The 24,734-nt window shown below is 43.7% G+C and overlaps 1 protein-coding gene across 2 annotated transcripts in view; it reads left to right on the forward strand.

Annotated features, from left to right (window-relative positions):
• Nucleotides 1-24,734, forward strand: part of znf385c (zinc finger protein 385C) — a 91,258-nt gene that overhangs the window by 21,224 nt on the left and 45,300 nt on the right. The window contains exon 1 of one of the 2 annotated variants that reach the window (XM_062407257.1): nt 14,269-14,660. The exons of the other annotated variant lie outside the window; for it this stretch is intronic. Coding sequence (XP_062263241.1) covers nt 14,651-14,660 — 10 coding nt within the window. The 5' untranslated portion in view covers nt 14,269-14,650. Of the gene's footprint in view, nt 1-14,268; nt 14,661-24,734 lie in introns of those variants that run through there. 2 annotated transcript variants of the gene reach the window in all.

Raw genomic sequence — 24,734 nt, forward strand, 5'->3', positions numbered from 1 at the left:
TTTATAAGATATCTGAACGTGTTCAAAGCTGTTTTATGTGAACGCCTTCCAAACGAATGCACATATGGTTGTGGATCTTTGATCAGATTCTGTCTCATGGATCCTCATTTCAGTGGGATGTTGTGGATGTTTTTTCCAAAAAAAACCAACCACTGCAGGGTGGGAAGTGGGAAGAGACATTTCACCACAGTTTCAAGGTTGTGCACTATGCCTGATAAGACCACTAATCAAATGCTTACGTTTCAGTCGAGGATAGATGCCGTGCAATGTGGTCAGCAGCCCAACTGTGTCCTCTATATTTACTCAACTCCGCCAAGACGGTTTCACATTTGTTGTTTTTTTGGAACAATTTCTTTTAGACATGGTGAGATAGGACATTAGCCTTGGTGGAGGCGTGCACACTGGGGGAGATGGTGGCTCTTATGTAAAGAGGCAGAAAGCAGGGCTGTGTGGCTGCTGTTGGATATTGGTCCCAGAAGTTTATGTAACCGCAATATTTTGCCAGACTGTTTTATTTCCCCTTTATTTCTAAGTAGTTGGGGAGGATTTGAGGCTTTACCGTAGATGACAGAAATGTCGGGACATGATGGGAGAGAGAGATGCACAAAGATCCCGGGGGAGAGGGTCCACTACCCTGCAACCCTAAACAGTCCTATTCATTTTATTAAGTATGCTCATCTTAGATTTGGTCTCTCAGCGGCTCAGTGACAGCTCTCAGGGTCTCTGGCTCTGGGTGACTTGGGGAAATTGTAAGTTGCCCTTTTGGAAAACACAGTTTGAGCAGATAACTTGTTCTGATTTGGAAAATATGTAGATCTCTGTACCCAAAGATCTTCAATATGAAGAGGAAATGAGAGGAGATGCACTGGGATCCATGGACATCCAGAACTGGAGGGTGTGGGGCCCTTGTTCGGGGGCCACCAGGGGTCCTGGATAAGTGGGATCATTTGAAACTTAAGTAAAGAGGGATTAGCCATGCATGTTTGATAAGATAATTTTCATGAAATATTCAACATGTATTAATCATAGAGAAATGGGCACGACAACGAGTTTCGACTATAAAGGCAGAAGGTGTTTTAGTTCTCAGCCTGCGAGGCAGAACTAAGGAAAGGCTCTGAGGTGACAGAAGGAGTGAAAAAGAATCAATATAGACCCTCCAACATCATTGTCTCCTGTCCTCTCTTCCAGCCAGTTAATCAATAATCAATAATATGGATTTAGGGGGTGTGAAATGGTGATGGTGACTAAAGTGAGCTCTCACTCTCCCTGATTCCTTCGTTCCAGTGCGATGGAGATTGTTGTAAGATCACACAGAGCTGTAGATGCTCTGTTTTGTAACTTTTAACAAAAAGCCACCGTTCCCCCCCCCCCCCCTTACAGAACCTGTCTGTCCTTGTATTGTCTCACCATCCCATTGAATCTCTGTCATTGACACTCTCTATTATTTGAACTCTGTCTGTCAAGTCTCCGCCTCCCCCTCCCCCTCTCCGCACTGTTAGCCTGTTTCTGTCAGACAGTTTTTCATTCCATCTCTTCTCGTCGGCCCCCGACTCTTTATCCCGACACTTGCTCGTCTCCTTTTAACAGCCATTTTATCATGTATAACCACATCTGTCAGTGAGCGTGCACACACTCCCCGGCTGTGTGTCTGCCCTGGGTCTTCGTCTTCATGATGAGTGCACACATGCAAGTGGAGACACACACACATATATGGTCCGCGTCGGCACGCACTACACACACATGCTCGCAGTCACACACACACATACACAGATGGTGTGCAGGTGTAGATGTGACACAGTCCAGATTACAGGCCGTCGCCTCCTCCAGTCGTCATTGCAATATCTAGCAGCAGAGGCTGGATTCCTGCATCACAGCTCATTCTCCCTCACAGCACTGTCCCTGTGCTTGGTGCTCAATTCGTCTTTTATCGCTTAGAGAAATTAGAAGTTCAAATTTGACATAATGACCCTTAACAGTTCAAAGTATACTTGACTAAAATATACAAGCATAAATAAGTGCAGAGCTATAAATAAATGTACATAACAAAATCACGTAATCAATAAAACCTAAACCAAACTACAATAATTTAACAATGAATCACAGTTTCAGTGCTTAATATAGTCCAGCTCCAAAGTAGTCATCACTGGTCTCCTCATCGCTCGGGCCAGGGACGCCCACACTGCCAGCTGATGGGCCCGGCACGAGGTCACAAGGTCAAACAGGGAGCCTCCCACTGCTTTTAAATGATCGTGAGATGCCAAGTACTTCATTATGTTTGCCGTCTTCCTCTGTTTAAACTGGATTGTTTTCAGAGCAATTGCTGCACGTCCCAATGTCGGAATCCTTACATGTGAAATACAGCATCACGTTCGACTGCCATCTTTGTTTTCACGTCAACATCGAGTTTGAGGTGGCTGCAAGCTAACGTTACGTGCCGGCAGAGCCATGTAGAAAATGTGTTGCCACAAGAGTAAGGTGTAATGTTAACCAGGCTTGCTCAGGCACCTGAAATGAGTTACCAAAATCTGCATTGTGATTCAGTCCGGTTGGTACTGGTCATGTAGGAACCGATAGCTTATTGGTTCCAGGTTTTGGCCCTAAAGACTAAGAATGGGTCTTCTGCTGTCCATGGTGATCATCAGTCATATATTTTTTGACCCATAGCATATAAGCATATTTTTATAGTAGTAAATCATAACTACTTCCACAGAGCCAGTTTTTATAAAGCACCCTTATGCCTCCTGGTATGACTCATACTTGCACTGTAGTGACACAGTTGCAGTTATGCACAGATGCATGCATAACTGTGTGGTCTGTTTCTCTACAGTACGTGATTGTTTATTTGTGCGTATGTGTGTTTGTCGGCGGAGGAGGGGGTGGGGGGGGTCGGCAGATTGTACTCGGTCCAGTAGACCCCTCCCAGTCAGACCAGGGCTGTCTCAGCTCGTCAACATTAGACTCGCGCGGTGCCCTGATCCGCCCCGACAGTCAGCCGCAGGAAGTGATGGAACGCGAAACCGCCCACAGCACCAATGTGAGTGGACGTGCGAAGGGGAGGGGGGGTTGGTTGCGGGGGTGGGAGGTTGTTGGATGGGATGGGGGGAGAAGCAGGAAGTCAGCGAGGGTACATATCCTCATAATAGCAGAGTCAGAAGGCATAGCCCTGTTGTGCAGACAGAACACAACTCTTTGGCACGAACGCACATGCACAAATGGGCAAACACACACACACACACACACACGTTCACAAATAGAAACACAGACAGACTTGCACACAGGGTGACAGTGGGAGCAGGCCGCGACCGCTGGGATATCTTGCCCTGTTAAACGGCAGTGAAATGAATCTCAGCATGCTCGGCTCTGGACCTTTAGGATCGTGCCATTGTCTCTCGCTCAACATAACTCAGCTGCTATAGCCAGACATAGTCACAAACATGGAGACAAATACACACACAAATACACACACAAAGGAACACACAACCGGTTATGAAACAGTCTTTAGAGTAGAGAGATGCAGAGCGCCTTATTCCTCTAGAAATTAAATGAACCACGTTCTTTAATCAATAAATGTAATTTGTTTTTCTCTCTCTGCACCAACAACAGCATAATGTTCCTTTCTACCATCCATCCATCCACATGTCATTGTTCATAATATCTCTAAAAAAGATTGAGCAAATGTCTTCTTATTTGGCACAATGTTGACTCGGACTCAAGGAGTAGAGAAGTCAAAGGTCAGTGTGACCTTACAAAATACATTTTGGCATAAATATAGAATACAGCCACAAGAAATAAAATATGTCCAACCAAAGTGCTCTTTTCTTTCCATCTGAGGCGTCTGCCTATCAGACGTAAAAGAAAAGTTGACTTATTAAGCCGGTAACTGTTTTCTGTCTCTTTGTCATGTCGAGAAATTCCTTCCAGGATTCCGTCGGCCTTCACAGACAAACAGAGTGAGGTTATGGGCCGGGTGCGCCTGTTGCTTGGCTTCGGTGTAAAGGGAGAGGACAGTCAGATACAGCACATACACAAGGTTTTTCCAAGCCCCAAACCCTATAGCCTTTTCACATTTATGGGCCCGTTTACAGATTTTCCAGGCCGACCATCAGGTGCGTCAGACCAATGTCATATTTCCAGAGCAGAAGGAAAAGCCTGCTGTTTCCATTGGGCCCTCTTCCTTGGCTCTGTGCATACCTCCCAGTGGATTTCTTTCCCCTCTCACCTTCAATATTCCCTCTCATCCTTTTTAGATTGAACCGCATCTCAAGTCATCGCTGTTTCTCCACTGCCTGCCTCTCTTTCCGCCCTCTGCATGATGGTCTACTTCCACTCTGTCAAGTCCTGTAAATCTGGTTGAAAATGCCAGAGAGCTCCTTTGCTTTTTTGTGTCATTTTGATGCGTGACGCACACTAACCACAGTGCACTCATAATGGCTCTTCTGTGATGGTTCTCAGAGTGGTTTCTTTGCGCAGATGCTCCTCAGAAACACAAAGCCCCGCTCAACATAGTGCACATGGAAACCAGGGCAACGTAACGCTCATCCCACCAGTAAACAAATGAACATCTTAAGCAAACACATCTACAAGTGGTTTATCTGTTACAGATGTGTCTACCTCATACGGCTCCTTCCTTGTGTTCAGTGTACTGAGATAAATTCGAACTTGACCCCCGCTCAGCGTGTGTGTAGCAACTAGCCCCATTTATAATGTGAAGCCCCTTGCTTTCAACTCTGTAAAGCCTTATCTTCAGTGTACAAAGCAGCATTCTGCCACTGCAATGACTCTCCTCTATGTGAGTCAACAAGCACGCTCGCATCCTCTCACTGCTGCCTCATTGTATTATAGTCACACACACTCTTTCAGGGTGAGTAACACCCAGATGAAAAAAATATCAATTCTGAGTGCAAATGTAGTCGTTTGTAACTCTTCATTTGCAATGCATGTGCACAACTAAAATGTACTGGTGGAAATGAATTACCTTGTGTTGTTTTGTTCTCAATTATATGGATTACTATATCTAAATTAAAGTTAAAACAAAGAAATTGCATTAAATGGTGTTTTTTTTTTTTTGCTGTAGGCAGTAAATGTTAGAAAATTTGATAACAAATATTTAGATGTATATACATCCTAGGCCAGGTTCGATTACAAATCGAACATCGTGCTGTATTGAAGATGACTTGAAATTAGAGTTTGAGACCATATACTGTCTACTGGTATTGCTCTGAACCGTATTAGGGTTTTTTCTGTCAGTCAACAGTCTTTTTTTTTTTAAATGACAAAGATTGGAGCTCCACATGATGCTGCCAATACAGAATTAACCCTATCTCACATTTCTGCTTTTAAGAAATACTCATCAATATTTTTGAAGAGATAACATAATGCATTACAAATTGAACTTTTTCCATCCAATTATTTCTTATGTGGGAGGGTGACAGCCTCAGTTGCCCTAAAAATATATGTTATAAATGTATAATTTTCCCTTGAATTTCCATTTGGAGTAAAAACCAGCATTAGTCATTCATTGTACAGGGTTAGTCAGCCTCACTGGCCTACGTAGGGAGAGATTGAAGGTTGCATCTAGCACACTGAGTCAGACAGGAAATGAGAATAATGATCAAATAATAATACACACTTAAGTTTAATTTACAGTTGTGTGTTGAAGGGACACCGTGCAGCACCTACAGCTGCTGTAACTTAGATGATATGCTCTCCTGCAAAAATGAAACTGAACCGCAGTTGCAGCTGTGACGGCATTATCTGTTAGTCAGAATGTTCCGCTTGTGTTCTCTCCATGCATTTTTCAGACTTGTAGAGATCGGTAGGCGTAAAGGCAACATGAGCTCAGTTGAAAAAAGGATAAGGTATTTCCACTGCAAACCAGCATCTCACCACGACTCCAGAATGAAAAGACTGACTGCAGGATCAGCAATGAAAAGAGAAAAGTAAAGTTAAGAATATTCAGTTGGGGGGGGGGGGGGTACATGATGCAAACTGATCTCACAAAAGGTAGCTATCTACAGCAGGAATCCTTTTACCCCCTGTGTTAACCAAAACTAAGCTTTAGTATAAACCTTCAGCATTAAAGAACATGCAGTGTGTTTTGGATTTGGAGAACGAGTGCCCCTATTAAACCTGTCTGTTTGCCTGTCTGTGGTAATAATGGTTGCAGTTTTCTTTCTGAAACTATAAAAGGCACCTGCTCTTGTTGAGCTGGGGCAGACTGCTACACTCAGTCCATTGAACCCTGAAGCTGCATCGCGGACAGCTGTTCACCTTCAAAGTTCGACTCGACGCAAAACCCTGAACTGGACAATCAGTTTGTCGGTGCTGTTGTCGTGATCGACAGCGTTCACCCACATGACGAGTCCCAATTGCTGCTGCTGCTACTACACAGCGCTTGACGTCTGTTTATTCAAAGGGTTATAATAGAATATATCATGCTCAATTTACACCAACTTCAACACTGTACTTACTTGGGCCATTAAGAGTTCAAATTTAAGTTGCAAATTTAAAGAGAGCTGATGGTTTTCTTGATTAAAAAAAACAGACACGTCAGGGCTAATTAAAACCATAACGATTCATCCTCTGGGGAACATGAATTTCCACAGCACATTTCACCAGAAACCCAGACATGTTTTTTCATCAAGACACATTTGACTCTGTAGAAAAAGATGAAACTCAATATATCACAGCTGTGCATCATCAAAGCCGTCAGAGGAAAAAAAAACCGCAGATGAGTTTGTCAAGATGTCAAAACTTTTAGTTGTTTTTCTTGAAAGTATTTCAGATGTAGAATGACACAGGCGATGGTTGAAACTAAATCCCAATTCGTGTGGAAATGTTTTTATATTATTGCATTTATGATCCAGCCAGTGTTTGGTTATTCTTGGCACCAATTACGTCAGCTTGACTGCAGACGCCCTTGTGTTTTCTATCCCACTTGAAGCACAAAGCAGACATCAGGATTCCCACCTGCCGCTCATTCCCCCCTCAGCCAGCAGTTTCCTTCTCCACCTCATCTCTTTCACTCTCCCTCACCTCTTCCTCCTCCTCCTCCTCCTCCTCCCCCCTCTTCCACTTGTGAACCCAGCCAAGGCAGCAACACACATTGATGATTTATTTATGTTAGGGAACCCATCATCCCATCTTTTCTTACAACTCTGCCGCTCTCTCTCACTCTCACACACACACACACACACACATAGACACACAAACACACACACACACACACACACACACACACACACACAGATACATACACACACATGCAGATCACTCTGTCTCTGTGTTTATCTGTCTGTGAAACTGTATGTGACAGTGATGCTAAATGGGGCATCCTGTTTCCCAGTATTCCCGTGATGAGTTGGACTGTGCAGGTGGCTCAGCTTGCAATCACACTACACACAGTTGCGCGCGCACACACACACACACACACAGCCTCTGTTTTCTGTGGTGTCATGCTGAGATTTCTGCATCTCCCTGTTCTGCAGTTAACTCCTGACACCAGGGGTGAGCAATCTAATGATTTTATACTGTGATCGAGTTTCATCTACTTAATCACAGAATCACAGAAATTGTGACATTTCATGACATTTACACTCAATCTGACAAAATAATGTGGATTCAAGCTAAATTTACAAACTAAATGATTAAGATAGCCGTGCTTATTGTCCAAATCGAAGGAAGCATAGGAAGTCTGCTTACAAAAAGAAAAAACAATATGATAATTTTTGCATGTAAAATCAGACTTATGACCAAAACTGACAGGCCTGGCCAAGTTTAGTGTCAAGTTAAGTACTGCAAAATGACAGTTTTCAAGGCAGCACACATTAAAGGCAGTTTAATTAAGTTGTAACTGATGGATTAACAAAGGCTTCACAGATAATTGATCAGTGGCTTATCGATCAATTACAAGACAATTTTAAGAACAACCTTTGGTTGGCCAAGTTGTGATAAATACTTAATCCTCTGCCCTTCTCAGCAAATATTCCTTTGTCGTTTTATCCAGATCTTTAATTCATCAGTGTGATGGATTAACCCTAAAGTAGCTGCAGAGCATCGGCCAAAACCACATTTATTAACAATTTACTGCCGCAACATTTACAACTGCACACATGAGAGATTATGAGAGTCATAGAAGACACAGGAGAAATATGTAAACCTGAGTTTGAAAATGTTGCAGTGATGAGTTGATAATAAATTAGCTTTTGTTCCGATGCTCTGCAGCCTGTCTACAGAAAGAAAGGTAAGTTCACTCATGAACATACTTATGTACATGGGAAAGGAGGAATCAACAAAAGGAAACTATGTAGTTATACATTATCTTTATCTGTCATTTAGCTGAAGCTTTTGTCCAAAGCGACTTACATTTTAAGAACGCTCAACATTTATAGTTATCAGAACTGTCTAATCATAATCTCTGCTGTCAAGAAACGTTTCTGCTTTTCATTTGCAAACCCTCATCTTGCTCATGGACTAATTTCATTTGCTGGGTAATAACTGCGACATTTAATCCACAATTATCTATACAAGGTTTTGGGGAATTGTGTTTGTCAGAAGTTGGTTAAAAAGGTAATAGTTGAATAGATCGAATTAGACATTTTTTTTTCTTAATACCACTCTCATCTTGACATATGAAGTAACGGTTGTCTGGGAGATCTTGAATGAGGCTTTTTCATTTTATTTGCAAAACTGTTGTGACATTTAAGATATAATATGCAACAATATTGTTATTAAAATGTCTAAGAACAACTATGCAAAGTCAACAAATGTGTTCTTACACACACCCCAATTTTCTTCATGGCAATGAGAGGTTACATTGTTGTTCGCCTTTTAATTGGGTCATATCTGCTTCTGCGGTTAAATAATTTGAAAGTTTCCCACTTTTGAAACAATGGGAGTTTCATTTTTCATTCAAACCAGTAAGCGCTAAACACTAAGCGATCTATCAGCCGGGGAGTCTCATAGGTAAGTTGACCGAGAAACAATCACTTAGAATTGAATATACATGGTGGTGAGAGCTGCAGGCTTCAGGTAGTTCGGTGGGACTGCGAATCTTCCGCTGTCACCCATCAGCATCTATCTCTCCTGTCTGCCAATCTTCAAATTACTCCAGCGCCTCACAGTCGACCCTCTCAGTGCTCCTCCAATCTCCTGTCAGTCTTTCTGTCACTTTGGTAGTTAGCCTCTCCGTCAGTCACTCCGGTAGCCGGCCGGGTCGTCACGCTCCGAAGGTGTTCCCTCCCAACACTCTTCAATTCATTCGTTTGTTTGTCAGAGGAGGAAGGTGAGAGGGTTGCGGGGCGAGACGTGGATTAGGTCCAGTGAGAGGGAGTGAAGAAGAGAGAGAAATATGCCAAAAAAGTGGGGCAAAATGATGGAGGGATTGGGGGGGGGGGTGGAGAGATGCCAATTTAGAGGGTGAGAGCTCAGTGTCAGGCTTTGAAATAGAGGAGAGTGAGAGAGAGAGACAGAGGATTGAAGGAGAAAGTCCAGAGTTTACTTTAGCGAAAGATGATGGTGTAGAGAAAAGACGGGGGGAGGGGAGGGAAAGCTGTTAGTTTAGAAAGAGAGAGAGAGAAGGAGAGATAGAGAGGGCCAACCGGGAGGGAGACAAAGGGAAATTGTTTAATTTAGAGATTGAGAGAAAGAGAGAGTTGGGGAGCGGGATACGGCTGTTTGCCTCCTCTGCTGCCAGTCATTACCTAGTCGAGTCTCAGCAGCAGTTTGTGAGAGCTAGCTCTAATTGACGAGGTCGGCGGCTCGCAAACAGCAGAGAGAGGGCGAGCGAGAGAGATGGAGAGAAAGAGGGAGAAAGAGAAAGAGAGAGAGGCAGACAAGGAAAGTTTCCTTTGTTGCTGGTTCATAAATTAGCCTGTCACTCATTATGCCCTGGCATGTAGTTGGGATCAGAAAACACAATTTCCAAACACATTTGCATTTGTCACAAGTTCCTCACACTATTAAACAGAGGATTATAAAGCCTGGCTGTGGACACACTGAATATTTTCTTGTTGTTCAGTACCATGCAAACACAGTACATTATGAACTTTGTTTTTCACAAAAGAAGACTACATCGATGTTTCCAGCTGAATAAAGTCGTCTGCGGCTATGCATCAATGTCTGCAACCCCCGGATTAGTGGTTATAGCTTTTCACTTGGTTAGTAAACCACTCAACTCTCAAACCTGCATTGGAATTGACGCTCACCTCCTTCTCTACCATATTCATTCTCACAATAAACTAAACTGTTCACAGACTGGAGTTTATTTTATGAGACACGTTCCGATATTTTCGTGGTGGCCATCCAGCCAGATCCCATGATAGCCACCTTTTGTGTTTTGGATTGGGGAAAAATAATTATAATCCTGGATCTAAACTCAGGTCTATGAGATTTTTTCACTTTGTTAGCAGGGAGCCCGATTTCAGACATGCACGGAACATTGCAGTTTCTCAATATTTTCTTATAAGGGGGGCCTTTTTGGTCCATCTTATCCGAGGATTTATTGTGTTCTGTGAGCTAACATGCTAGCTCCGCTTGTGACTGAGCTGCAGTATATGCAGGGACTCAAGGTAGGAATGCAACAGTAAGGGCTGGACGAGCTGGAAATCCTCCATATACCACCTCATCTTATTTCGGTTCAGCCTTCGTGTTGTGCACGGTCAAAGAAGGCACCAAGTAGACAGAGTCCTCTGAAGGATCCGGCCCCCGATTCGGGAACAGCTACAGACAGGGGACCAAGGAAGTAATCCAAAACAAAAGTAAGATCCCATAAACCTTGCACATACAGAGACCCACCAAAATAGCTCTTCCACTCTGGTTTCACTCTTGCATGCCCGCTACAGATTAGAAAACAAACAGGTGGAAAGTACAAGGCTGTCACACGGTGACAGGTATTGATTAGGCAGCTCCTGACAGACAGATAAATGATTCTTTATTTACATCACCAGAGAGAAGCTTTCTGTGGAGTTCTGTCCAAATGCAACATGGGGATATGTGGGGGAATAGAGATACCCAGGGGCTAAAAAGATGTCACATGGTATTAGGCCCGCTCAGCACCGCACGCCACTATCATTTCCTCAGGTGACAGCAGCTATCTCCATATTTCACGCTCCCGCCCATCACCGCCCCACAGCTGATCCACCCTGAACCAACCCGTCCCACTGCGGTGACAGTGCCGGCATGCTTCAATGCCCACGCATGCCACACGATAACGACGAGCCGCTCACCTCCTCTGTAGAGTCAACCTTACCTACGCATCCTCAAAATAACACAAAGTAAACAGACCACAGTGCACATCGAATGCTCCAATTCAACTACTATATGACTACATGTCCCTGTATAGTCATTTGTATTTAATAAAACAAATAAAGGACTCTGAAACCATTTGTACAGAGACAAGCGTTTCCTCCTGTTTGGCACATTCCAACTCGTGCTACCAACACTGGAGTTGAAGACACTATTTTGTTAAAGTTGAGCGTGACAGCTTGACCTTCTCCTCTCTTCAGGCTCTGTCACTCATCACCACAGAGACTCGGCTCTCGGCAACCGGGTAAATACCATTAGTATCAACAATGTCCCCCAGTGTCCACTGCAGATCCAGCGTCCATGCACTAATGAAGAGAAACAATCACGTCATTATTGCAAACAGTACTTAAATTACTCAACCACAAAATAAGCTCTGCTCGCCCTTTAGTGCCGTCCCAATCTTTTTATTTTTTCCCTTTTTATTTCTTTTTCCTTAAAAAGTAAATTCCTGTTAGCCCATCCATCCATTATCTACACTGCCTAACCTTTTTTAAGGCTATACTGGAGCCAATCCCAGCCGACATGGAACAAGAGTTGGGAACGTGGCTTAGGGGGATAGAGCGGGTGTTCTGCAACAAGAAGGTTGCCGGTTTGAATCCCACTCTTTCCCATCTGCATGCCTAAGTGTCCTTGGCAAGATACTGAACCCCTAAAAAATGTTAGCTCCACACATTATATTTATGTGTTATTGTCAGTGCAAAGAGGAGGATGGAGATGGAGAGGAAACAGAGTGAACAGGAAGAACCAGGTGAGAAAGTGGACAGATAGTGAAGTGAAAATTGTTATTGTGGCAGAACATAGATTATGTCAGTGGACTTCATTCTTATGATCTAATCTTCATTTAAAATACTACAACTAATGCTTTTTGTGTATTTTCAAATGTCAAGAAGAAAGGGGAAGAACAAAGAGAAGCTGAAGCACTGAGGGCTCAAGATTACTTTTTTGATTTAGGGGATAAGGACCAAAACCGTTAAAGCTGTCAAAGAAAAGCACACGAGTTGTTTGGTACCTCAAAAAAGAGCCTTCCAACAAAACTGGTTCCAGAGCTTTAAATAGCTGGAATGATAAAAAAAACCCTGCACTGTGTGCACGTCACATTCTTATAGGGGCTGAGCACCTCAAAGTCTGATCCTAGAATCTCCCCTGCATCGCCTTCGTACGGAGGACTTGAACAACAACTTGTACAATTTAGATGATTACGCATTAGTGAAAACATCACTAGGATTATTTTATATAAAATTTCTGCCAATAAATCCCTTTCACCTTAATCTTACACACTGGACCTTTAAATGAAAGATAACAGGTTCATGTGGAGGACAACAACATAATTAGCTTAACATGTTTTTCAATTAAGTGCTTTTCTTGCTTAGATAAAAGAAATAATTCACTAAAATTAGCAGTTCTTAACAGTCTGTTGCATGTTCTCTTATTGCAGTGGAGTCACAAACTTTTAACAAATAGAACAAATAGGCCAGAACAAATCGTCTTGGCCGAGGCTGACTGATGCGCAGCTTGGAGCCAGTCCCGTGTTTGTAATTAGCCTCAGCTCGTTTCGTGCCAGCCAGTCGGCCGATGGTTGGCACGAGACAGCAGGACGGCCCAGCTGCCCCTGCGTCCTCCCCTCTGCCCCAGAGGAGAGTCTCCGGGTCCACTGCTTCCCTCGGTAAGCGGAGAGGAAAAGAAAACTGGATTGCAGGGGAAGGGAAGCTTACCCAACTTACCGCCTCTGTCAGAGGCAATCATGTTAAAGGGGAACTCTACATCAGCAATCTGATCTCTGCCACCTCTCTGCTGCTCCACATCCACACTTCCAATATCACACTGTGGAACTGCACCATAACTAAACTGATGGATTAACAGCATTAATCGTGGACGCATCGGTGATATCCAAGTATGAAATGAGACAATTTAAATGCACAATTAGAGACTACAGGTGCATTTTTACAGTTTCTGGTTTTGCCATTTTTGACAGCGTATACACAAAGACAGCAGCAGGCACCCCTGCCAAACAAGCAAGTGCGAGAAAATAGCAAAAAGGAGCACCAAGAGATAGAGGTAGAGAAAGAGAGCGAGAAAGCAGAAGGGGTGAGAAAGTGGGAAAAAGGGGTGAAGTGAACTGGGAGCTGGAGAGAGCCAGAGAGGGAGCAATTTAATGCTGTAATTAAGTTCCTGATAGCACCCTGGGAGATGTACTTTGGCGTAGATCCAGGATTGCTTAGCTTTCCACCGAGCCTCTTCAACCCGCAATCAATGCCGTCACACACACTCACACACTCACACACTCACACACACACACACACACACACACACACACACCATTTGAACAAACAGATATTTAATATAAGCAGGCTCTCCGCGCTCTCGAGCCAATTCCGAATCCCAGAATATGTGTCAACTTCACCAAATGATGCATTGACAGGACGACACACAAAAGAGAAGCCGACTGGCGGGAGAGAGATGCAGTCACTCTCCCACTAGCACACTGCTGAGCTCACAAGGCGGCCACGTTGACAAGTGGACACAAATCATCCTTATGAGTGTACGACTGAAAACGTGTCTGAGAAAATATTCTGTTCTCTCCCTAACTTTTTACAGTGCTCCTATCATGCATCTGCTGCCCATGGCTGTTTCAGTGCCTTCACCTCCTGCTTTTTTCATGTCTCCTTTTCCCATCCTTTTCTTCTGGCTTCACAGCAGCTGTGAGTGAAACATATCACTTGTAGTGCCAACCTGTAATAAGTTTGACAAGTAGCCTAATGTGGAGCCAAGCAGCTCATTTCCACGTCTGTGTGTTCCTGTCAAGTTAAGATGTGTTCAGTGACGGGAGGAGGAGAGAGAAAGAGGTCGGACCGCGGAGAGGAAAGGATGACAAAGACAGACAGAGGGAGTGAGGGAGAGAGAAAGAGAGAGAGAGAGGGAGGGAGAGAGAGCAGGCAATTACAGCCGGCTCCTCTCCAGTTCTCCCAATTCTTCGCTTCCTTCAGGCCAAGCGGAGCGGCAGTACGCGCAATAGGATTTCAAGCCGAGGACAACGCGCATCAGTAGGATCGGAGATTTCCCGGGGATTGGTCACCAAAGACGTGGGAGAAAAAGAGGATACACTTCTGCAAAGAACCGCCACAGAGACTGTAGCGTGTGGGGGGAATCGGGTCGTTGGTTTCGAGGCTCTGTTCTGCTACAGGACGTCTCCGGAACGCACCTGTGCATCGCGCATGCCGCCCTCCCTCGCCCTCTCTCTCTCTCTCTCTTTCGCTCTCTGGGGATAAAAGTGCGTGCATCTTTTTAAACGTTTTACGCACGGTGATACGCCGAGCTGGAGGTACGCGGATTCGGTCCTGGACGCACGATGCTGATCGGTAAGTGTTGAAAACCTTCAGAGGAACACTCTTTACCGGTGATAGCGTGGCTGCGCTGAGCGTGGCACACACCTATGGCGAGGACCGCGGGAATATTACGCATTATGGCCATGTGGAGGTTTCAGCAATGATGCAGCGATGCCATTATAGACACTATAATCTCAGAGAATGTTAATATCACCCCCCGTCACATTGCGGAGCGGAACCAGACGCGCTGAAAGTGGCTGTGAGGAAAATTTGAAATGGAGAGGTTTCTAAGTAAAAACTGATTGAAATTGACGTGGAATTGTTTCAACAGCCTCGATCATCTACTCGTTTAAAAGTAATTTGCATTCACTGCTGCGGCAACAGAAATAAAAAATACATCGATCAAGTTCAGTTGAGTTCATCCCTGGAAACCAAACGCGTGCGTCCTCAGCGCAGGAGGAATATGATGGACACTTCAGCCTCTGTGTTCTGAGTTGAAGTTGCAGAAAAAGTCTTATTTTTGGATATATTTATTAGGAGATTAATGGTTGGCTTGTTTTCTTTTCTTTTTGTAAAAAAATAGCCCCATGGTTAAATTACCGTTGAAATAAAAAAAAAGCTTCAACTAGCACATGATGAGAAAATCATTTTTAGTTCAAATTGATTGTACTGGAATTATTGGCTATTTATAAAGCAACATTTATCTGATTGTATGGACAGGGTATGTGAGGTTATGTACATGTTGATAAATGTAAAGCACAGGGTCCAAATTATTTTAAGAATATTATTTAAAACAGAGTGGCATAGGTCTCCAAATTAATCAATAAACATTTATTTTCAGAATTCCCACTGGGCCTGTAGACAATTACTCCACTTGCTCTTATTGATTTGAAATTTCATTCTCCCTTGAACTATTGAATTGAGATTTAAAATCAATTTGTGTATTTCTTAAACTTTTAAAGGTTGGAAAAGGTATAAAAAACATGACAGTATTTAATTATTTATAATGTGACTGAAGGAAAAGACTGACGGAGTAAATCCAGAAAAGAGCTGTATTTGCATAATGAACTCCATCTCATTTGTGTATTATATCAGAGAATAATGGTGCACTCGTCTTGTGTATGGGCTGAGCTGAGAGGTAACTAATGGACCTGCGCTGCTCAGTTCCAGTACTTCACCTGGAAAACACTGATTCACAGAAGCGGCTCAATCTTCTCTTTTCTTTGCCAAATATGAGCAATTTCCTGGAAGCATAAAGCTTTGAGTCCTTCCTTTCATTTCAGACAAAGTGAAAAAAAAAATAACTATATGAAGGAATGAGTTTATTACAAAGATCCAAATAAAATTCACTAACATTCTTGTTTACTGATTTGGAAGTTAACGGTCACAGAGGCAGACCAGGCTTCTGGAGGTGACGGTTCTCGCTCTGAGCGATGTTGCGGGGTGCAGTGAGATCTCTGCACTTTTAAAATGGCTTCAGTATACATGGGCCAATGTCACATGAAAATGGATGCCACATTTGCATTTTCTCCAGATATTTACTTCCGCCCTCCAAGTTCCACCTCCTAATCCCTCCACCAGAGAGGATGGATGCACACGAGGCGCCAAAGCCTTCAGCTGCGGAGGTGTTTGACTGAAATGATGTCCCCATCTCTCTCGTGTCAGGGTTCATTCCCCTAGGCCTTTTAGTCAGCTCATAAAAGAGCAGCTCTACTGTCAAGTGGAGCCCTAACTGCCCGGCCCTTTGTCTTCGTGCTGTTTTCACCTTGACCATTGTGCTGTCTTGAAAGTGGGTCACAAGGGAGGTCTGTGGCTGCTGCGGCTTCTTCTCAGCCCCAGATAACAGCCGGCCCTAAAGGATGGTGGCCATCGCGTAATGTGTTGTCCTCCTCTCAGACAGCCGCTGTTTCCTCTCGGCAATGTTTTGAAGAGTTGAGTTGGAAAAATAGGTTGGGGGCTCAGCCTTGTCTCTTGTCTCCAATCCATCAGCAACCCCCTGCCGTCCCCTCGAGCAGTGGACAGGTTGTGGGGCTGTGGGAGTGCTGATTATAGGCCTGTCCCTCTGGGAGTGGGTGCCATTCTTCCTATTCCACTCCTTTTTTATCTGCGGGATCTGAGGAGCGGGGGTGGGAATGCATGGGAAGCAGGGTTAATCTGCGCTAAACAGGGTGGAAGCTCGATCAGGGCTAATTACGGGGGGTTAGGGTTACACTCTGTGACAACTTAATGGGGGCTGGCTGCACCTGGAAAGCAAGACTATGATACACTCAAAAAAAAAAAGAACAATTTTAAGAAATATGATTTTTTTGTTCTTTCAGTGGAATGAAAAGCATATTCTGACATTTGGAAACCTCGGCTGAAACGATGGCCCAACTGGATGTGCAGTCCTTGACCTTGAGATTTGTGTGTCCACTTGCCCTTGGTTGCGGTTTTAATGTGTAAACGCTGGAGGGGGTTCCCAAGCAACAGGAGCAGTAGCACATCTGTTTGAAGTGGTGGTGCAGTGGAGGGGTTGTAAATGAGGAGGTTAATGAAAAGGCAGCATCAGTGGGTTCTGCTCCGCTTCGTAGCAACTCCACATCTGCAGCACTATCAAACCATCAAGCCCTTTCCTCCAGTGTGCACTGTGCTAAACGTTTTTGGGGTGAAATGCAGCTGTGGGATTCTGCCTTGCCTGTGTGTGTGTGTGTGTGTGTGTCTCCGTGCATGCATGCAAAAGCAAAGCTTGAGCGGCAAAGAGACATTATGATGGATGGATCTCCCGAGCCTCCTGTCTCCGCGTTCCTCCCTCGTGGGCCAGAGGGATGAAGGTGGCGGCTCTCCAGCTCCTGCTCAACCCACTTCTGCCTTCACACACACTTTCACACACACACACTCACACAGCAGAGACAAATAACTCGCAGCTCTATTAGCTCAACAAACAGCCCACCTCCAATGACAAATCTGCAGTCAAACTGACTTTATTTTTAATTACCTCAGCCCCTATTAGTCTGTGTCATGTCTCTAAAGACTCGTGGGGGAAATGAAATGACAGACTGGTACCACCACAAACAGAAATATATATTAGTTCATGTTTATTGTTTCTCATCTTACCGCATTTTACTTGATGCTAGTCTGCCAATTCTCCCAACTAACAGGAACAATGGGATGTGTTATGGCTCAAAAACTGTCTTTGCATATAATTTTTTTTTTTTAAGCTTGATGTAGCAACTATTCTCAATCTTTTTTTTTTTTTTATCTTTCCAGTAGATCCAGGAGGTGATGTGCGTTAAAAGACTGATTCTATTCAGGGAAGTGCTCACAAGCTTGCATGTCATCAACCTTTGATGTTCAGTGCTTTTCAGGAGTCGATTTGTGATGAAATGTTGGCGCTCGAGTGTGAATCACACCTTCTACCGATAATAAAAAATGTCATATGGCAGCACACACTCATGGTCTTTTGAGGCTATTGTTGGAACGTAAGAATCTGTGACTCCTCTCTGATGGATTTCTTTCTGTGTGACTGCAACATATTAAAGGGAAACTCCACCTATTTCAAAATTGGAAAATCTTTGCAGCCCGTTCCTTTATCTTTGCTTGAGGCTAGAAGCTCGAGGCTACCAAGACTAGAACACATGCTTTCAGCTCAGACCTCCAAATTGTGAAAAGTTAAGCTGCATTGTGGGTATTAGGGGTGCAAGGTGATGGAAAAAAAGATGGTGGTTGTTTTGCTGGATTTAATACCTCCACCAAGGAGCTTATGTTTTGACCCCTGTATGTTTGATTTTATAAGATTACCCACAAAAACCATTGGTAGGATTACCAAAAACCTTGGTAGAAGGATGTTGAGTGGGGTCAGGGAAGAACTCATTGAAGTCTGGTGCAGATCCGGATCAAGACATTACATTTTCAGAGAAATATTTATAGGTCTTGATAAAAAGTGCCATGAATTAAATAAATAGGCATGTTCAGGAAACTAATATTTATGCGTGTGAGAAATTTGGTGCTGATCAGGCTATAGTGAATTTAAATGTGGACTTTTGGGCCTTAGTTTTTATATATTTTTTTAACTGTTCATCGAACAATGAGGAGGAGTGCATTGCTCTTTCTGTGAAATACTCCTCCAGTATGGAACAAAGGCGTGTATCTCATTCTGAAGGACTGACACCAAAGCAGACACTTTCCATGTCGGTTGCTTTCATCTCTTATGTGTTTCAGGGTTTTATCCACTGCATTTGGAAAATTGGGAAACCCCCAAAAATGAGGTTGTTGGTCTTCTTCTGCTTTAGCTCTCACAGAATGTAAATGTAGCTCGATATATACAAGAATAACACACATCATACATCAAAGTGAGACGGTTACATTTATATGTAAATGTGTTTAGAGTGGATTTTTTTCGTGCGTGGATTATATGCGACGCTGTTGTGGAGCAGGCTGAGTGGGTTGACTGTGGCAGCGACAATAATTAGACCTGTCCACATTGGCCTGTAGGCGCCTTTTAGTCACGTCAAAGGTCAAAGAGGAGCAGAGGTCACAAGGCAGGGGAGACGGGGAAATATCACATTCCACTCTAGTCCATAGATATTCATGAGATCTTTCCTTTGTATATTTACACACACTTATACACAATTGCATCATGTCATGAACTCACCACATGAATAATGTGTCTATTTTCACACATATGATGTTTGTATGCATGGTTTATATGCTTGTGGAGCCCCCCCCCCCCTGTGAAAAAAAAAAATGCCTATCTGCAAGTGACAGTTCATATCATTTCACTGAAGTGACAGCGGGGGTTAGATGTGCCCGCCAGCTGTAGTGATAGCTTCAGGATGCTGAGAGTTGTAGACATATGTGAGGCCCAGCAGGAGCTCTGACAACATGAGGAATATTCCCATGCTGCAGTCGGCACCAAAGCACCTAGCCACTTAGCCTCCCATTCTCCGGGTGCCGGGGCTAAAGGAGGAGGCCTTGAAAAGGAATGGCAACACTTCACCTACCTGTGTGTATGTGTGTGTACTTGTGTGTGCGTGCGTGTGCGTGCGTGTGCGTGCGTGTGCGTGTGTGTGTGTGTGTGTGTTTTCTGCACTTCTGAATCCATAAATCTTCAGCTGGTAAGACAGCTTTCAACTGAAGTGGATGACTTGTCCTCTACTTGATGGTCTGACCTTGAAAGAAAAGTTAAAGGCCTCAGAGAACAACACACTGGATGAGGAAAAACACAGATAAAGACAGGTGTGAAGAGAGAGGATTGCAACATGAAGGGAATATAACTCTACAAAAAGGACAAATCTCTTCTGTGCCTCTCAAATCTCTCTCCATCTCAAGTGTATTTCTGAGTCATCCAACCAGTCTGCCTGTGTAACCACCGCAGCTTTCCGGGCGCAAGGATCAGCGGCCAAGAAGGTAACAGGCTATCGATTTTTACAGTCGGCTCCAGCCATGAGGACCTGGTGCCTTGAGCACCGATCTGCAATACTCCAGGGTTCATTGTGCGTTATAGAGAGCAGCTAGTTGGTAAATGATGGTGAGTGTAAACTGACTCTTGTTGTTGGCCATCAGGATGTTGACCTCCACCTGTACTGCACGCCGTATCGTGAGCGTCTAACAACCCACGACTCCTGACTAATTGAAGTGGCTGGGAATTAATAGCAGGCCTTTGTCCTAGATGCACATACGCACAAACACAGATTATATGAGAAGTAATGGATGTACTCAAAAGACTGCATGCGCATATAAAAACAAACAAACTGCACTCTGCATGACAGGCACGAGGAGAAGCATTGTGAAGACATTTACAAGGATTATAAAACCCTTTATAGATGTTTTTACCAGCCCTCCAATGCAGCAGCCCACCAGGATTTGTCCCAATACTTATATGATTGCATGGCTGTCAGTCTGACTATAGATGAAAACAGATTTAGGAGGCTGGAAGGTTACAGCTCACATTTAATGAATTCACTAAACATTATTATGTATCAAACTGCTAATCAGATTCATTTAATTATTGATAGACAGTGCTGGTAAGATGTTCTGCATCATTTTGGCCCTTTGTATAAATCAACTGATATCAGTACAGAAAATGCAAACTTTGTGTTTTGGAGATTACACACAAAAATACACATATTAGCAGAGCGCACAGAGGATCACACTATGAGATGCATCAATCAATTGATAAACCAAAAGTACGCAAGTTCTCGCAGACCTTTTGAATAACACAAATACAAAGACTTAGATGCATTGTATGATTATACATAAATTAGCTGATAAAAGAACAGCACAAACATATATATATATATATATATATATATATATATAACATAAGGAATCTGCCCAATCTCTGTACATCACGTTATCTAAAACCTGCATTTAAGTTCAGCTGTCTCCCTTCTCCATGTTCATATTTTGCATTACAATGGTGTATGTAGGTGTGTGTGTGTATGTGCACGCTGGTTTGCATCTCCGTGAGAAAATTGGCATTCTGGCTTCTTTTTGTCAGCGCTGAGCCGCTGTGCAGAGACTCTGACTGGGAATGATCAGCTCTAATGATTTTATGATAGTCTACATGATTAATGTTGGCACAGCAGTGTGTTTGTGAACAGACCTCTCTCTCGCTCTTTTTCTTTCTTCCATTATTTCTTTCTCTCCCTCGCCCCTCTCCTCTTCACTCCCTCCCACACCGCCCTTCCTCCCTCTTCTCAAGGGACTCAGAGGGAATATCCAGTCTCAGTGTGTGCGGATTTCTGTGGCGCTTGCTGCCGCCGCTGCCACATTAGTGTTTGACAATGGGTCCCTTTGAAGTGGTTATTCTAGCGCCGCTCACAGCCCAGCGCAGCTGAGAGGATGTGCCAGCTTGCTGCGCAGACAGGGCCAGCTACAAGCGCAGGGGGAGACAGGAGGCATAGACACGCATGTGCACGCCTGCACAGACAATATACTGGGGTCAACACAATAGCTTTCAAACCCACATTCTCTTAATACACATTATGTAAGTACTTCCATCCTAGACAAAAGCCACGCAGTCCTCCTCTGCATGCCTCAAACACAGCATGGCACCGAACAACAGCCTGCGTCGTCCGCCCATCACTTTCATCAGCAATCCAACCATCTATCATCCGCCCGCCTGCCAGTCCATCCTCTCCCTCTGTTTTTCCCCATACTCCTCTGTTCCCTCTGTAGGCCCAGTCCAATCTGAAAGCTTAGTTGAGCTCCGTCTCCCTCGGCTTATCTCCAAAAGCTGCCTCTTTCATTTGAGTAAATGCCTTCATTCCCAGCTCCTCTATGAGGGAGCTGATAAGGGATGTCTTTTATCCACAGCAGATAGGCTTCCCCCCCCCCCCCCCAGCCCAGTGTGGGTGCAAGTGTGTATTTATACACACTTGCATATGCAAAATTAAATGCAAGAGATTATATTTGAGTATATATTGAGTTTTTTTCGAAATATATATTTTTTCGGAGGATCAGCTGGATAGTTTTCATATAGATGAGAAAAGCTGATGATTCCATGGTATAAATATGCATCAGGCTTGGAGCCGTCGTCTCATGCTGCTTATCATTCCAATGTGACATTTCTATGATTACACATAATCAACACAAGACTGTTGCAACCTTGCAGGTGTCCCTAATAGGAAGTGATTAAGTGGGACGAGCTAATCATCGCGGTGCCTCACTCACATGTGTGTGTGTGTGTGTGTGTGAGTGTGTGTGTGTGTGTATGTGTGTGTGTGTGTGTGTGTGTGTGTGTGTGTTTGTGTGTGCTCAAGAGGATGCTGTCTAACGAATTGATTAGGGCTGCAGAGTGGATTTGTTGCCAGGCATGGAGAGATTAGTTTTGTCTGTGTTTGACTCAGTCTAAGCTGTTGCCAAATGCTGCACTTCTGTCTCGGGTCTATCACAATAGAAGGATCGATCGGCCTCTGATGCTCCAAAATTGCAACGCTTCATGGAGGTGTGTTTTTATAGTGTTAAGAATCAGACTTGTGGCAGAAGTCTGTGCTCAATCACATTTTTTTTTTCTTATTTACCCCATTTTCTCTATATCATAATCGTGTTTCTGTCTCTTTGCTCACTGTCTTCTTGCTCCATTTCTCTCTGGTTACATTATAATTGCTCACAATCCTGCTGTGTCTGTTAATAGTGCGCAGAGTGGGGCAGCAGGTGATAGTTAAGGTGTTACGCTGCTTTTCTCTCTCTTCCTGAGGTAGTTTGGGGCAAGAGGAACTTCCCCAGCTCTTCTTCAAGCCGCAGCCCGTCTCTTCAGATCTGCGCTTTCAGTTGTCGCCCTGCCCGTTTTGCAGCTCCTGCCCTCCCCCTCAAGCTCCACCAACACTGCAGCCATGCCCTCAGGGGACATATGAATGAAATTTGTAAAGCTACTGGAGCGAGCGCGAGAAAAATACTCCTCACGGGTCCCTGCGGAACGTCAACCTCATTGACTTGGGTTTGTTTGCTGGAGGCCAATGATTGTGTTCGGGCTGAACTTTGCAAAATGGCAGGCACACAGTCAATGAGAATGATACATTAGCAGCTCTGCATCTATTAAATCCGCTTGCTGTGATTGAAGCCATGCAGCACTTTGCAGGGATTTATCAAGCCGCTTACCAAAGAGAGGTGATTGAATTCATTTGCTTACTAATGAGGTGGTATTGCGAATTGTACACTTCCCCAGCCACGGGTGGAACCATTTAAAACCATTCGCTTATTACTGCAATCAAATCCAGCGTTCACACGTTGTTACAATCAAAGCGCTTTTTGTCACCTCATCAGCCGCCTTTGTTCTGCTTTGGTTGAAGCCCTTTTCACCTGTGTTGTTTCTGTCAGCTTGTGTCAGTGAGGCTCAGAGCTGCCTTTTTACAGCTAAATGAGCAGCACAATTTGAGTTTTGTGCAATGCCGTCTTTTGTCACCTTAAGTTTTTTTTATTCAATTTTAGAATTATTCCTTCTAAAACAAATCAAATTATCTCGCAAGGAAGCAAAGTATACTGGGTAGTATCACTGTGTTCCATCGATGATTCACAATAAGGTGGAATAAGATCGAGCCACGATCAACTTTCTTCAAGTCAAGCCAATATAAATCATTTCTTGTGGGGATTTTTGCTCTTTTGTGTGAACCTTATACAAAACAATCAATTATAATCAAGTCCAATCAAATAACTGTGTCAGCTCTCTTTCTCTCAGTCAATCGACAAAATTGATTGTATTAGAGGTAATTGTTCCAGGTTTGATGTTCATGATGTCTTGATTAGTTCTATTCTCTGGAGTGCTGTCGTGGAGAGTACGATCTCCTGCTGTTGTTAAAGCCAGATTAACGGTAAATCCTCTTTGTCTCGCCAGACAGCAGCAGACACACTGAAGTGGGTTAACAGAGGCCGGCGTAGTCAGATGGGCTTTTGGTATGTTAGCAAAAGGTCAAAGAAGCTCCAGTTACACCAGAGTAATGTCATCTGCATCAGCTGTATTGAGAGGACACCCGTGGGTGTTGCCTTTATAAATGTGGGATTGATCCCAATGATGTTAGGACTGATGTAACCATTTGGTAAGATGGTCCCAGCCTATGCTGCACCATCTGCACTACCTAAACAGTTGATAATACATTCATCCACATATTATAAATAGAATTATCCTAATAAAGACTGATAAATATCCCAATTAAGATTGAAGCAAATCATTGACACAGTGTTAGGTTGTAATCTTGAATGGGAGGCTAAGCGGTGAGGTCGTGGGGCCGACCGCAGCGTTGGACCAGTTCTCATGTTGTCAGAGCTCCTGCTGGGCCTCACATATGCCTGCGACTCTCAGCATCCTGAATCCCTTCAGCCGACAGCCGCACTGAAACTAAGATCCACATTTAATGCACTGATTTTATAAAAAATATATACATGATTTAAATTAATATAAATTGAATATTTGTTCTATAAGACATAGTGTAAGTATTACTCTCATGAAAAAAATATATGATTATTGCTCTTAGAGAACTGTTCCTATTAACAGCTTTACACTGGACATGTGTTAAGGGCTAAAGGAAGAGGAGTGTTGAATTTGGTGTAATTTGGACATGCGATACGTTCAATAAATATATTTATGACAAAAAGACGACCAGCGCTCCAAACAAATGATTCTCCGGTCTG

The sequence above is a fragment of the Platichthys flesus genome, chromosome 16, assembly GCF_949316205.1.
Source record: "Platichthys flesus chromosome 16, fPlaFle2.1, whole genome shotgun sequence".
Taxonomy (NCBI): domain Eukaryota; kingdom Metazoa; phylum Chordata; class Actinopteri; order Pleuronectiformes; family Pleuronectidae; genus Platichthys; species Platichthys flesus.